Source organism: Saimiri boliviensis, chromosome 18 (assembly GCF_048565385.1).
Source record: "Saimiri boliviensis isolate mSaiBol1 chromosome 18, mSaiBol1.pri, whole genome shotgun sequence".
Classification (NCBI taxonomy): domain Eukaryota; kingdom Metazoa; phylum Chordata; class Mammalia; order Primates; family Cebidae; genus Saimiri; species Saimiri boliviensis.
Window position 1 is genome coordinate 12130344 of NC_133466.1, and position 14962 is coordinate 12145305.

The following is a 14962-nucleotide window of genomic DNA, read 5'->3' on the forward strand; positions in this document are numbered from 1 at the left end:
TTAGGTCTTACATTTAAGTCTTTAATCCATCTTGAGTTAATTTTTGTATAAGGCGTAAGGAAGGGGTCCAGTTTTAGTTTTCTGTATATGGCTAGCCAGTTTTCACACCATTTATTAAACAGAGAATCCTTTCTCCATTGCTTGTTTTTGTCACATTTGTCAAAGATCAGATGGTTGTAGATGTGTGGTGTTGAGGCCTCCGTTCTGTTCATTGGTCTGTATCTGTTTTGGTACCAGTACCATGCTGTTTTGGTTACTTAGCCTGGTAGCATAGTTTGAAGTCAGGTAGCATGACGCCGCCAGCTTTGTTCTTTTTGCTTAGGATTGTTTTGGTTATACAGGCTCTTTTTTGGTTCCATGTGAAATTAATGTAGTTTTTTTCTAATTCTGTGAAGATAATCAATGGTAGCTTGATGGGGATAGCATTGAATTAATAAATTACTTTGGGAAGTATGGCCATTTTCATGATACTGATTCTTCCTAACCATGAGCATGGAATGTTTTTCCATTTGTTTGTGTCCTCTCTTATTTCCCTGAGCAGTGATTTGTAGTTCTCCATGAAGAGGTTTTTCACATCCCTTGTAAGTTGTATTCCTAGGTATTTTATTTCTCTTTGTAGCAATTGTTTCATTCTCCCCGTCACTTTGAGGTACACCAATCAAACGTAGATTTGGTCTTTTCACAAAGCCTCCATATTTCTTGGAGGCTTTGTTTGTTCCTTTTGATTCTTTTTTCTCTAATCTTGTCTTCACGGTTTATTTCATTAAGTTGATCTTCAGTTTCTAAATCCTTTCTTCTACTTGATCAGTTTAGCTATTGATACTTGTGTATGCTTCATGAAGTTCTTGTGCTTTGTTTTTCAGCTCCGTCAGGTCATTTATCTTCTCTAAACTGGTTATTCTAGTTAGCAGTTCCTCTAACCTTTTTTCAAGATTCTTAGCTTCCTTGCATTGGGTCAGAACATGCTCCTTTAGCTTGGAGGAGTTTGTTACTACCCACCTTCTGAAGCCTGCTTCTGTCAATTTGTCAAACTCCGTCCAGTTTTGTTCCCTTGCTGGTGAGGAGCTGTGATTCTTCGGAGGAGAAGAGGTGTTCTGGTTTTTGGAATTTTCAGCCTTTTTGTGCTTGTTTTTCCTTAGCTTCATAGATTTATCTACCTTGATGTTGGTGACCTTCAGATGGCGTTTTTGTGTGGACGTCCTTTTTGTTGATGTTGATGTTATTCCTTTCTGTCTGTTAGCTTTCCTTCTAACAGGCCCCTCTGCTGCAGGTCTGCTGGAGCTTGCTGGAGGTCTACTCCAGACTCTGTTTGCCTGGGTATCACCAGGGGAGGCTGCAGAACAGCAGGTTGCTGCCTGTTCCTGCCTCTGGAAGCTTCATCCCAGAGGGGCAACTGCCAGACGCTAGCTGGAGCTCTCCTGTATGAGGTGTCTGTCGACCCCAGCTGGAAGGTATCTCCCAGTTAGGAGGCATGGGGTCAGGGACCCACTTGAGGAGGCAGTCTGTCCCTTAGCAGAGATCGAGTGCTGTGCTGGGACATCTGCTGCTCTCTTCAGAGCCAGCAGACAGGAACGTTTAAGTCTGCTGAAGCTGTGCTCACAGCCGCCCATTCCCACAGGTGCTCTGTCCCAGGGAGATGGGAATTTTTTCAGTAGCCTCTGACTGGGGCTGCTGCCTTTCTTTCAGAGATGGCCTGCCCAGAGAGGAGGAACCTAGAGAGGCAGTATGGCTACAGTGGCTTTGGCGAGCCGTGATGGGCTCCACCTAGTTCGAACTTTCCAGCTGCTTTGTTTACACTATGAGGGGAAAACTGCCTACTCAAGCCTCAGTAATGGCAGACGCCCCTCCCCCCATCAAGCTATAGCATCCCAGGTTGACTTCAGACTGCTGTGCTGGCGGTAAGAATTTCAAGCCAGTGGATCTTAGCTTGCTGGCCTCCATGCGGGTGGGATCTGCTGAGCTACACCACTTGGCTCCCAGTCTTCAATCCCCTTTCCAAGGGAATGAAGGATTCTGTCTTGCTGGTGTTCAAGGCATCACTATGGTATGAAAAAATACTCCTGCAGCTCACTCAGTGTCTGCCCAAAGGGTGGCCCAGTTTTGTGCTTGAAACCCAGGGCCCTGGTGGCATAGGCACCTGAGGGAATCTGGTCTGTAGGTTGCAAAGACTGTGGGAAAAGTGCATTTTGGGTTGGAATGCACCATTCCTTTTGGCACAGTTTCTCACGGCCTCTTTTGGCTAGGGAAGGGAGTTCCCTGACCCCTTGCGCTTCCCAGGTGAGGCAATGCCCCACCCTGCTTTGGCTCTCCCTCCATGAGCTGCACCCACTGTCTAACCACTCCAAGTGAGATGAGTTGGGTTCCTCAGTTGGAAATACAGAAATCACGTGCCTTCTGTGTTGATCTCACTGGGAGCTGCAGACTGGAGTTGTTCCTATTCGGCTATCTTGCCAGCCACCGCCCACTGGTATCTATCTATATATTTCTATACACAAGACATTGACTTGCATCAAAATGAGATTTGAAGACTGAAAGATTGATGATATCAAACCATAAAATTTGGCCCCTTGAGCAAGAGCCCCCAGAAGATTTGACATGGATGCATTAAACTCATGATGTTTTCTACATTTTTCCCCGATGGAAGGGTTTTCAATCACATGAACTCAGGAGCCTTTGTTTTCATTGTTCTTTTTTATGGAGTCCTTTTTTTTTTTTTTTTTTTTTGAGACGGAGTTTCACTTTTGTTACCCAGGCTGGAGTGCAATGGCGCGATCTCGGCTCACCGCAACCTCCGCCTCCTGGGTTCAGGCAATTCTCCTGCCTCAGCCTCCTGAGTAGCTGGGATTACAGGCATGCGCCACCATGCCCAGCTAATGTTCTGTATTTTTAGTAGAGACGGAGTTTCACCATGTTGACCAGGATGGTCTCGATCTCTTGACCTTGTGATCCACCCGCCTCAGCCTCCCAAAGTGCTGGGATTACAGGCTTGAGCCACCACGCCTGGCTTACTTATGGAGTCCTTTTTACAGACATTGTCTCACTCTTGCTCAGGCTGGGACACCGTGGCATGATTATAGCTCACTGCTACCTCGAACTCCTTGGCTCAAGCAGTCCTTCCTTCAGCCTACTGAGTAGGATGATAGGTGTGCACCAATACAATCAGCTCTCCTTTTTAGATTTAATTGCACCTTTCCCAAGTTGCTTGTAGAACACTGATGTCCCTGAAGTTGTACCTGAGAAAAAGTGTGTGTGGCAAAGAAGCTTGAGAAACCCTGGGCTGAACTCAGTCCAAAAATGTTTTTTCTTTATTTCTTGAATTTTTTGAGATGGAGTTTTACTCTTGTTGCCCAGGCTGGAGTGCAGTGGCGTGATCTTGGCTCACTGCAATCTCTGCCTCCTGGGTTCAAGTGATTCTCATGCTTCAGCTTCCTCAGTACCTGGGATTACAGTCCTGCACTACCATATGTGACTAATTTTTGTATTTGTAATAGAGACGAAGTTTTACCATGTTGGCCAGGCTTGGTATCGAACTCCTAACCTCTGATGATCCACCTACCTTGGCCTCCCAAAGTACAGGGATCACAGGTGTGAGCCACTGAGCCTGGCTTTTTTTTTTTTTTTTTTTTTTTTTGAGACAGAGTTTCACTCTTGTTACCCAGGCTGGAGTGCAATGGCGCGACCCGGCTCACCGCAACCTCCACCTCCTGGGTTCAGGCAATTCTCCTGCCTCAGCCTCCTGAGTAGCTGGGATTACAGGCACGCGCCACCATGCCCAGCTAATTTTTTTGTATTTTTAGTAGAGACGGGGTTTCACCATGTTGACCAGGATGGTCTCGATCTCTTGACCTCGTGATCTACCCGCCTCGGCCTCCCAAAGTGCTGGGATTACAGGCTTGAGCCACCGCGCCCGGCCGAGCCTGGCATTTTTAATTTTCTCCTGATGACTTTTGAAGGGATGTTTCCTTCCTCCTCTGATGACTTTTTACCTTTTTGCCACAAGGTGGCATGCCATGCTAAGAAAAACAAGCAAGACTTCCAAGTCTGTCGCCAGGCTGGAGTGCAGTGGCGCAGTCTCGGCTCAGTGCAACCTCTGCCTCCTGGGTTCAAGCGATTCTCCTGCCTCAGACTCCCGAGTAGCTGGGACTACAGGCGCACGCCACCACGCCCAGCTAATTTTTGTATTTTTTTAGGAGAGGCGGGGTTTCACCATGTTGGCCAGGATGGTCTCCATCTCTTGACCTCATGATCCCCCCACCTCAGCCTCCCAAAGTGCTGGGATTACAGGCATGAACCACCGTGCCTGGCTGCTTCTTTATTTTTTTTAGCTGTGGCAAATAGGACATTTTAAATTTATTTGAGTAAGTATGGCAGGACAGACTGTCTAGACCCTCGTGGTTTATGCCAGTGTAGACAGCATTGGGTCTTTGATTTGGGGAGCGTCTTGACCTCTTTCCTACCCCAGGGGTCTAGACGTAAAACCAGAGAGCTCTCCAAAAAGGGTGTAAATTGTGCTGTTTCCCAGCAGCAGTTACTTTTACTTTTTTTTTTTTTTTTTTTTTTTTTTTTTTTTTTGAGACGGAGTTTCGCTCTTGTTACCCAGGCTGGAGTGCAATGGCGCGATCTCGGCTCACCGCAACCTCCGCCTCCCGGGCTCAGGCAATTCTCCTGCCTCAGCCTCCTGAGTAGCTGGGATTACAGGCACACACCACCATGCCCAGCTAATTTTTTTGTATTTTTAGAAGAGACGGGGTTTCACCATGTTGACCAGGATGGTCTCGATCTCTTGACCTCGTGATCCACCCGCCTCGGCCTCCCAAAGTGCTGGGATTACAGGCTTGAGCCACCGCGCCCGGCCCTACTTTTACTTTTTATTTTTGGAGACAGGGTCTCACTGTGTCACCCTCTGCCTCCCACGATCAAACGATCCTCCCACCTCAGGCTTCCAAGTAGCTCAGACTACAGATGCATGCCACTACAGCCTGGCTAATTGTTAATGTTTTGTAGAGATGGGTTTCACCATGTTGCCCAGGGTGGTCTCGAACTCCTGGGCTCAAGGGATCTGCTGACCTCAGCCTCCCAAAGTGCTGGGATTATAGGCATGAGCCACTGCACCCAGCCAGCAGTTTCTTTTCCCTTTTTAAAGAGATGGGTCTCACTATTTTACCCAGGCTGGAGTGCAGTGGTGTGAGCTTGGCTCACTGCAACCTCCACCTCCTAGGCTCAAGAGATCCTCTCACCTCGGCCTCCTGAGTAGCTCGGACGACAGGCGTGTGCCATCACGCCTGGCTCTTATATTTTTTGTAGAGGCAGGGTTTCACCATGTTGCCCAGTTGGTCTGGAGCTCCTGAGCTCAAGTGATCTGCTGGCCTCAGCCTCCCAAAGTGCTAGGATTACAGGTATGAGCCACTGTGCCCAGCCTGAGATTAACTTTTTACGTTGAAGTAACATCAGACTTACCAGGAGAGTTATAAAAATAGCACAAAGAGGCCAGGCACAATGGTTCATGCCTGTGATCCTAGCACCTTGGGAGGCTGAAGTGGGCGCATCACCTGAGGTCAGGAGTTCAAGGCCAGTCTGATCAACATAGTGAAACCCCCATCTCTACTAAAAAATACAAAAATTAGCTGGGAATGGGGCAGATGGCTGTACTTCCAGTACTTGGGAAGCTGAGGCAGGAGAATCACTTGAATCCGGAAGGTGGAAGTTGCAGTGAGCTGGGATTAGGCCATTGCACTCCAGCCTGGGTGACAGAGTGAAACTCCATTTCAGGGGGAAAAAAAAAAGCACAAAGAATTTATAGATTCCCAAAAGTTACTGTCTTACCGAATTTGCTTCTGTCTGTTATTTTAAATGTTTGGCGACATGCTGCAGATGTGATGCCTGTTTACTTACCCTTGCATACCGTGTCCATTTCCCCCAAAACATAGCTGCAATACGATGCCAAAGTCAGGAGATTAACATTGACACAGGACTTTGTGCCTACTCAAATTTTTCAGATTACCCCCGTAATGTACTTTATAGTAAAGAAAAGACCCAGGCCGGGCGCGGTGGCTCAAGCCTGTAATCCCAGCACTTTGGGAGGCCGAGGCGGGTGGATCACGAGGTCGAGAGATCGAGACCATCCTGGTCAACATGGTGAAACCCCGTCTCTACTAAAAAAAATACAAAAAATTAGCTGGGCATGGTGGCGCGTGCCTGTAATCCCAGCTACTCAGGAGGCTGAGGCAGGAGAATTGCCTGAACCCAGGAGGCGGAGGTTGCGGTGAGCCGAGATTGAGCCATTGCACTCCAGCCTGGGTAACAAGAGCGAAACTCCGTCCCAAAAAAAAAAAAAAAAAAAAAAAAAAAAAAAGAAAAGACCCTCTATTTTTCTGGTGGGATCCAGCCCGTGGTCACACATTGCATTTAATTGTCATGACCCTGCAGTGTCTCTTAAGTTTGGAAGTCTTTGTCTTCTGTGACTAGGCATTTGGAACTTGAGCGGCTTATGTCTCAGGACTGCTAGCAGTTGCTGTGTGCCTTTGTGTTCTGTTTAGGTCGGCAGCACCTACAGGAATGTCCTCACAGCCCCGACGACTGGTGCTCCATGTATTTCAGTAGTAGCATGGGGCTGGCCACTGGAGAAGCATCTGGAGGACACCTGAAGGTACTCACAGTTGTACTAAGGGTCACAGCAACATTTCAGAAAGGAAATAGTAAAGAAACACATTAGTTTGATTGATTAATTGAATTTTATGCCAGGCAAAATTTTATACCTGCCCATCTCCAAGGACCTCAAGGTTCTACCTGGACTTAACAGCTCTTTTCAGGAACAAAAATACTCTTATTACCCACAGAGAATAGATCAGGTATTTTTATTCACCTGAATGCAGAAGTGAAACGAGTTGAATTAATATTTACATTTATTATACATTTTTTACTCATATCACTAATTTCAAGGAAAATCATTAATAGCCTATGTTGTGGGTTTTGTTGTTGTTGTTGTTTTTGAGACAGAGTCTCTCTCTCTGTCACCCAAGCTGGAATGCCGTGGCACAATCTTGGCTCACTGCAACCTCCACCTCCCAGGTTCAAGCGATTCTCGTGCCTCAGTCTCCTGAGTAGCTGGAACTACAGGTGTGTGGCACCATGTCTCGCTAATTTTAGCATTTTTAGCAGAGATGGCGTTTCACCATGTTGGCCAGGCTGGTCTCGAACTCCTGACCTCAAGTGATCTGCAGCCTCCCAAAGTGCTGGGATTACAGGTGTGAGCCACCGCACCTGGCCCATATCATTTAATGTTTCTATTGTAGCTAGGTATATGGATGTAAAGTAACCCTGAGGGTCTGTCTCCCTCCTTTTTTTGAGAAGCTAGTGCTGCCTGTATTTCTACACTGGGGTGAATTTTTTAGGCTGTGTCATTCCTAGAGCATCTTCGTAGAGCACTGGCAAGCTGCCCTGACCAGAGTCCTATCCTTAGCAATGGGCGGCTCTGAGGCCCGGGTCCCAAGTACCCACTCTCGCTGGTTTCCATACCCTCCCAAGCACGGCCAGCTGATCTCCTTCACCACAGATGGGAAACGAGGAGGAAGACATGACTTTCACTTCATTCCCATGGGACAGTCCTGGAGTCTCACAGGAGGCTGGGAGTGGCAGCAAAGGGCGGGGAGGTGTGACTGCATCTCTGGAAAATGCTGAGATGTAGTCTCATGCCTCACCAAACAGGACAGCTGGGGATGTTCTCATCTCAAACAGACTATTTGGCAGACAGCAAATATATGTTGGAGGGCTCTGGATGCCTGAGATGTGACTGCATAGTGTGAAAGTTGTCAGAATCAAAATGGAATCACTTAAAACAAACAAACAAACAAAAATAGACAAATAGAGCTGGCGGAGGCCCTGAAGAGACCGATTCTCATGCTTAAATGCTTGATAACAAACATGATCACAGGGCCGGGTGCGGTGGCTCATGCGTATAATCCCAGCACTTTGGGAGACCAAAGCGGGTAGATCCCTTGAGGTCGAGTTTAAGACCACCCTGGGCAACATGATGAAATCCTGTCTCTACTAAAAATACAAAAAAATTAGCCAGGCATGGTGGTAGGACCCTGTAGTCTCAGCTACCCAGGAGACTGAGGCAGGAGAATTGCTTGAATCCAGGAGGCAGAGGTTGCAGTGAGCTGTGATTACACCACTGCACTCCAGCCTGGACGACAGAGCAAGACTCCTCTGTCTCAAAACAAAGAAATAAAAAATGATGACAAAAGACTGCAGAAACCTCAACCTTGCACCTGAATACAGGGCTTTGCCCTTCACAGTGTCACACAAAAAACGCTTTTATGAGGACATCTGCCCAGCAACTGCCTGCTAAACTCAAACTGGAATCGCCCTTGCTATTGATCCTTCTAGCCAAGGATAATTATCTTAAAACAATGATCTAATCCTCCTCACTTTTCCTTTAAGAACCTTTGTTTTCCTTTATCTGCCTAAATATGCACATAGTTTACTCTGGCACACATATTCCCCTTGTAACGCCCTATTACCAAATCAGTATCCTTTCCTTTCAGAGAGCCTCTCTGCTGTGGTGCTTCAAAGACACAGAGACCACAGTGGTGAGTATCCAGATTTCTTTAAACATTATCTACAAAGTCCTTTTTTTTTTTTTTTTTTTTTTTTTTTGAGACAGAGTCTTGCTCTTTCATCCAGGCTGGAGTGCAATGGTGTGATCTCAGCTCACTACAGCCTCCGCCTCCCGGGTTCAAGTGATTCTCCTGCCTCAGCCTCTTGAGTAGCTGGGACTACCGGTGCGTGCCACCATACCCAGCTGATTTTTGTATTTTTAGCAGAAATGGGGTTGGCCAGGCTGCTCTTGAATTCCTCACCTCAAGTGATCTGTCCATATCAACCTCCCAAAGTGCTAGGATTACAGGTATGAGCCACTAAGCCCAGCTTACCTTCTGGGTTCTAATAAATATTTATGAACAATGAAATTTGAATTTCATATAATCTTCATGTGTGATGAAATAGTCTTCTTTTGACTTTTTTCCAACTATTCTAAGATGTAAAAGTTATTCTTAGCATACGGGCTTTACAAAAACAGGGAATGGGCTAGATTTGGCCAGTGGGTTATGGATTATGCCCTGTTAACAGATGATTTATAAAAGTGCTCCCAACTCAAAACTTTTATGACTCTGTACTTAGCTTATTTTTTTTGAGACAGAGTCTCGCTCTGTTGTCCAGGCTGGGGTGCAGAGGTGCTGTCTCAGCTCACTGCAACCTCCACCTCTCAGGTTCAAGTGATTCTCCTGCCTCAGCCTCCCAAGTAGCTGGGATAACAGGTGTGTGCCACCATGCCTGGCTAATTTTTGTATTTTTAATAAAGATGGGGTTTCACCATGTTGGCCAGGCTTATCTCAAACTCCTGACCTCAAGTGATCTGCCCACCTTGGCCACCCAAAGTGTTGGAATTACAGGCGTGAGCCACAGTGCCTGGTCTTGACTAGTGTAAGTATTAATCCCATCAATTAGTCATTTATTTTACTAAGGAGAGTGAGTCATTTCCTTTCAGAAAATACTATTTAAGGCTGGGCACAGTGGCTCACACCTGTAATCCCAGCACTTTGAGAGGCCAAGCTGGGCATAGCAACTCAGGTCAGGAATTCGAGACCATCCTGGCCAACATGGTGAAGCCCCATCTCTACTAAAAATGCAAAAATTAGCCAGACGTGGTGCATGCCTATAATCCCAGCTACTCTGGAGGCTGAGGCACAAAAATCGCTTGAACCTGGAAGGTGGAGGCTGCAGTGAACTGAGATCGTGCCACTGTACTCCAGCCTAGGCAACAGAGTGAGACTCTGTCGCTAAATAAATAAATAAATGGGGTGGCACAGGTGCACTTACCCTAACAGAGTTGATCTGCCCTTTGTCCTGCTAGGGTCAAACTCTTTCCTGTTCTCCTGCTATGGATGTATCTTCCACTTGTCGCTGGGTGCCATCCTGCTGCCCAACAGAAGCAGCTCTTCTGTCTCCAATTTCCTGAAGGGTCTAAGGTAAGTCTTTACAATTCCTATCTACGACCTCTACCTTCAAAGTTGCCTATTTCAGGTGCACCTAATGCATACAACAGGTGCCTCACAGGGGGACTTGCATGCATGGGGTGGGAGTGGGCCTTGTTTTCTTAACTCTTGCCACCCCAGACAGCACGAAACACAATACTTACAAAGTTAGCCACTTTTGCCAGGCACAGTGGCTCACGCCAGCATTTTGGGAGGCCGAGGCAGGCAAATCACTTGAGGCCAGGAGTTCGAGACCAGCCTGGCCAACATGGTGAAACCCCATCTCAATTAAAAGTATTAAAAAATTAGCCTGGTGTGGTGGTGTGCGCCTGCAGTCCCAGCTACTCGGGAGGCTGAGGCAGGAGAATCACCTGAACCTGGGAAGTGGAGGTTGCAGTGAGCTGAGATCGGGCTGCTGCATTCTAGCCTGGGAGACAGAGCAAGGCTTTGTCTCAAAAAGAAAACAACAAAAAAGCCATTTTCTTACCAGCAGTACAGGGCCCCAGTAGAGGGAGAGAAGGTGGCTCCATCAACTTGCGCTAGAAGCTTCATAAAGCTACAGTCGGTGTCACCACTTCGCATTGTGAAGATTGGGCTGCCGGCAGGGCTTCTCCCTAAAGCAGCAGGACAGCAGCCGTGTCCCTTTGCGTGTGAGATGGAATGAATCTACACATCCATTTCCCAAATGGAGTCATATGAATGGATTTTCTTTTTCCAGATGGAGTCTCGCTCTGTCACCCAGGCTGGAGGGCAGTGGTGCCATCTTGGCTCACTGAAACCTCCCAGGCTCAAGCAAGTCCCCTGCCTCAGCCTCCCATATAGCTGGGATTACAGGCGCCTGCCATCACACTTGGCTTTTTGTGCTTTTAGAGATGGGGTTTCACCACGTTGGCCAGGCAGGTCTTGAACCCCTGACCTCAGGTGATCTGCCCGCCTCAGCCTCCCAAAGTGCGGGATTATAGGCGTGTGCCACCGAGCCTGGCCTATAAATGGATTTTTTTTTTTTTTTTTGAGACAGAGTTTCGCTCTTGTTACCCAGGCTGGAGTGCAATGGCGCGATCTCGGCTCACCACAACCTCCGCCTCCTGGGTTCAGGCAATTCTCCTGCCTCAGCCTCCCGAGTAGCTGGGATTACAGGCACGTGCCACCATGCCCAGCTAATTTTTTGTATTTTTAGTAGAGACGGGGTTTCACTATGTTGACCGGGATGGTCTTGATCTCTCGACCTTGTGATCCACCCGCCTCGGCCTCCCAAAGTGCTGGGATTACAGGCTTGAGCCACCGTGCCCGGCCATAAATGGATTTTAAATACGTATCCTTTGAACAAAAGAGCCAGTGTGTGCTCTTTGCATAACACTACTACTGATTAGTTAATTCTCTTTATTGCCCATGAACCCCCCTGCCTTGGTCAACACGGTGTGACTTGTTACATATAACGAAGTGCCAGTGTGCCTTCAGCAAACCCCCTTTATAACTTCTATCTTTTTGAGACAGGGTCTCTCTCGCTCTGTTGCCACGGCTGGAATGTAGTGGTGCAATCACTGCTCACTGCAGCCTTGAACTCCTAGGCTCGAATGATCCTCTGGTATAAGTCTCCTGAGTAGCTGGAACTAGGTGTGCAACACTATGACTAGAATTTTTTATGTTTTTGTTAAGACAAAGTCTCACTATGTTGCCCAGGCTGTTCTCAAACCCCTGGCCTCAAGTGATCCTCTCACTTTGGCCTCCCAAAGTGCTGGGATTACAGGCATGAACCACCATGCCTAGCCTTTTTTTTTTTTTTTTTTTTTTTTTCTTATTTGAGATGGAGTCTTGCTCTGTATCCCACGCTGGAGTGCAATGGCACCATTTTGGCTCACAGTAGCCTCCACCTCCCAGGCTCAAGAATCCTCCCACTTCAGCCTCCCAAGTAGCTGGGACTACAGGTGCATGCCATAATGCCTGGCTAATTTTCGTATTTTTCATAGAAACAGGGTTTCGCTATGTTGCCCAGGCTGGTCTAGAACTCCTGGCCTCAAGTGATCCACCCACTTCAGCCTCCCAAAGTGTTGGGATTACAGGCATGAGCCACTGTTCTTGGCCCCAGCCTTTTATAACTTTTGGAGGATCAAGTGACATCCACAGGAGGTGTTTGCTGAGTTCCTGTGAGGCCTCAGTAGCTCTACCAGGTGTTATTTAAAAAAATAAGGCCGGGTGAGCTGGCTCATGCCTGTAATTCCAGCACTTTGGGAGGCCAAGGCAGGTGGATCACTTGAGGTCAGGAGTTCAAGACCAGCCTGACCAACATGGTGAAAACCCATCTCTACCAAATACAAAAAACTAGCTGGATGTGGTGGTGCATGCCTGTAGTCCCAGCTACTTGGGAGGCTGAGGCAGAAGAATTGCTTGAACCTGGGAGGTAGAGGTTGCAGTGAGCCAAGATTGTGCCATTACACTCCAGCCTGGGCAACAAGAGGGAAACTCTGTCTCAAAAAAAAAAGAAAAAATAAAAGAAGAAAGAAAAGAAAGAGAAAGAAAGAAAGAAAGAAAGAGAAAGAAAGAAAGAAAAGAAAAGAAAAAACAAGTTTAGATTGAGTAATTTTAAAAAGCTGAAACTGCAGAAAATTGGCTACAATAAATAAAAGACTTCACACAGACTTTTAAAAAACATGTACTACACAGTCTTTTATTTCTAGCTTAAAAACAAAATCTTGGCGGGGCGCGGTGGCTCACACCTGTAATCCCAGGACTCTGGGAGGCCAAGGCGGGTGGATCATGAGGTCAAGAGATTAAGACCATCCTGGGCAACATGGTGAAACCGCGTCTCTACTAAAAATACAAAAATTAGCCAGGCATGGTGGCACACGCCTGTGGTCTCAGCTACTCGGGAGGCTGAGGCGGAAGAGTAGCTTGAAGCCAGGAGGTGGAGGGTGCGGTGAGCTGAGATTGCACCACTGCACTCCAGCCTGGCGACAGAGCAAGACTCCATCTCAAAAAAAAAAGAAAAAAAAAAATCTTAAATTACTAGAAATATATTTACAGGATTAATTACATTTGAAGCCAGCACACTGTGAATATGAAGGGCCACACAGGTCACTCTCTGGGACAGGCTGGGACAGGTTGTGTGACCTGCCCAAGGGGCTCCGGCTCATTTGCCAAAGCTGAGAAGATGAAGACCAGGTCTTCTCACCGCTCAGCCCAGCCAAAAATAAAAAATGTATCAGAGATGTGCCATATCCATTTTGCTAACAAGCAATTACATGCCTTTTTAGTGTTTAAGAGGAGCCTTAATTTTCCTGGGATATCTCCGTAGAATCATTCTGGAAACTTGTATGATTTTGAGAATTCTTCAAGAAAAAAGAAAAGCTTGTCACCCCCACAAGACCCACTGTCTCTCACAAGGCGAGGACATGCCTTTTAGAGGCAGGAAAAGGGAATACTGGTCTCTGTAAAGTCCAGACAGAACTCTAGCAGCTCCGCTGGCTTGATGGCCTCTTCCAGGGGGCTGGTGGGCTACACCCATGCTTTAGTTCAATGTGTTTGGAGAACATCTTCTTGCTCCTTTTCTGGAAACAAAATGATGGACACAGAGTCCCAGACGTCATCCTTTGGTGAGCTGTCCTTGTCCAAGGCATCCAAAATGGGCTGAGCAGGGTCCTTTAAATACTTGGGGAGATTAAAAAGCAAAATTGTAATTAGCTTACCAGTTCATTATACCAGACCTTTTACTTTAGTTTTTTTTTTTTTTTTTTTGAGATGGAGTTTCACTCTGCCACCCAGGCTGAACAGTGTAGTGGTGTGATCTTGGCTCACTGAAACCTCTGCCTCCCAGGTTCAAGCGATTCTACTGCTTCAGCCTCCCAAGTAGATGGGACTACAGGTGCCTGCCATCATGCCTGGCTAATTTTTTGTACTTTCAGTAGAGATGGGGTTTCACCATGTTTGTCAGGCTGGTCTCTAACTCCTAACCTCAAGTGAACCACCCACCTCAGCCTCCCAAAGTGTTGGGATTACAGGCGTGAGCCACTCGCCTGGCCTACTGTAGTTTTAGTTGGTATAGTTGTTATTTTATTCAGGTGTAAGTTGACTCTGTCCACCAATGACATAACTTCTCTTTCTTTTCTTCAGCAATGAAACAATTTTTTTTTTTTTGGAGTCAGAGCCTCTCTTTCACCCAGGCTGGAGTGCAGTGGCGCGATCGTGGCTCACTACAACCTCTGCCTCCAGGGTTCAAGCGATTCTCCTGCCTCAGCCTCCCGAGTAGCTAGGATTGCAGGCAGGCATCACCAAGCCGGCTAATTTTTGTTATTTTTAGTAGAGAAAAGGTTTCACCAAGTTGGCCAGGCTGCTCTTGAACTCCTGACCTCAAATAATCTGCTCACCTTAGCCCCCCAAAGTGCTGGAATTATAGGTGTGAGCTACCACGTCTGCCTACTGTAGTTTTAATTGGTATAGTTGTATTTTATTCAGGTATAAATTGATTCTGTCCACCAATGACATAACTTCTTTTTTTTTCTTTTTGAGACTGAGTCTTGATCTGCTGCCCAGGATGGAGTGCAGTGAAGAGATCTCAGCTCACTGCAACCTCTGCCTCCTGGGTTCAAGCTATTCTCCTGCCTCAGCCTCCTGAGTAGCTAGGATTACAGGCGTGCACCACCACGCCCAGCTAATTTTTGTGTTAACTTTTCTTTTTTTTCCAACAATGAAACACTTTTTTTTTTTTTTTTTGAGTCAGAGTCTCTTTTTCACCCAGGCTGGAGTGCAGTGGCATGATCTGAGCTCACTGCAACCTCTGCCTCCCAGGTTCAAGCGGTTCTCCTGCCTCAGCCTCCCGAATAGCTTGGATTGCAGGCACGCACCACCATGCCTAGCTAATTTTTTATGTTTTTCGTGGAGACGGAGTTTCGCCATGTTAGCCAGACTGGTCTTGAACTTCTGACCTCAGGTGA

General features: G+C 46.9%; 1 protein-coding gene across 1 annotated transcript in view; it reads right to left on the reverse strand.

Annotated features, from left to right (window-relative positions):
- Positions 1-12671: 12671 nt before the first annotated feature.
- Positions 12672-14962, reverse strand: part of IFNGR2 (interferon gamma receptor 2) — a 31687-nt gene continuing 29396 nt past the window's right edge. Inside the window, exon 7 of the mRNA XM_039480581.2 lies at positions 12672-13679. Within this exon, the coding sequence (XP_039336515.2) occupies positions 13545-13679 (135 nt within the window). The 3' untranslated portion in view covers positions 12672-13544. The remainder of the gene's footprint in view (positions 13680-14962) is intronic.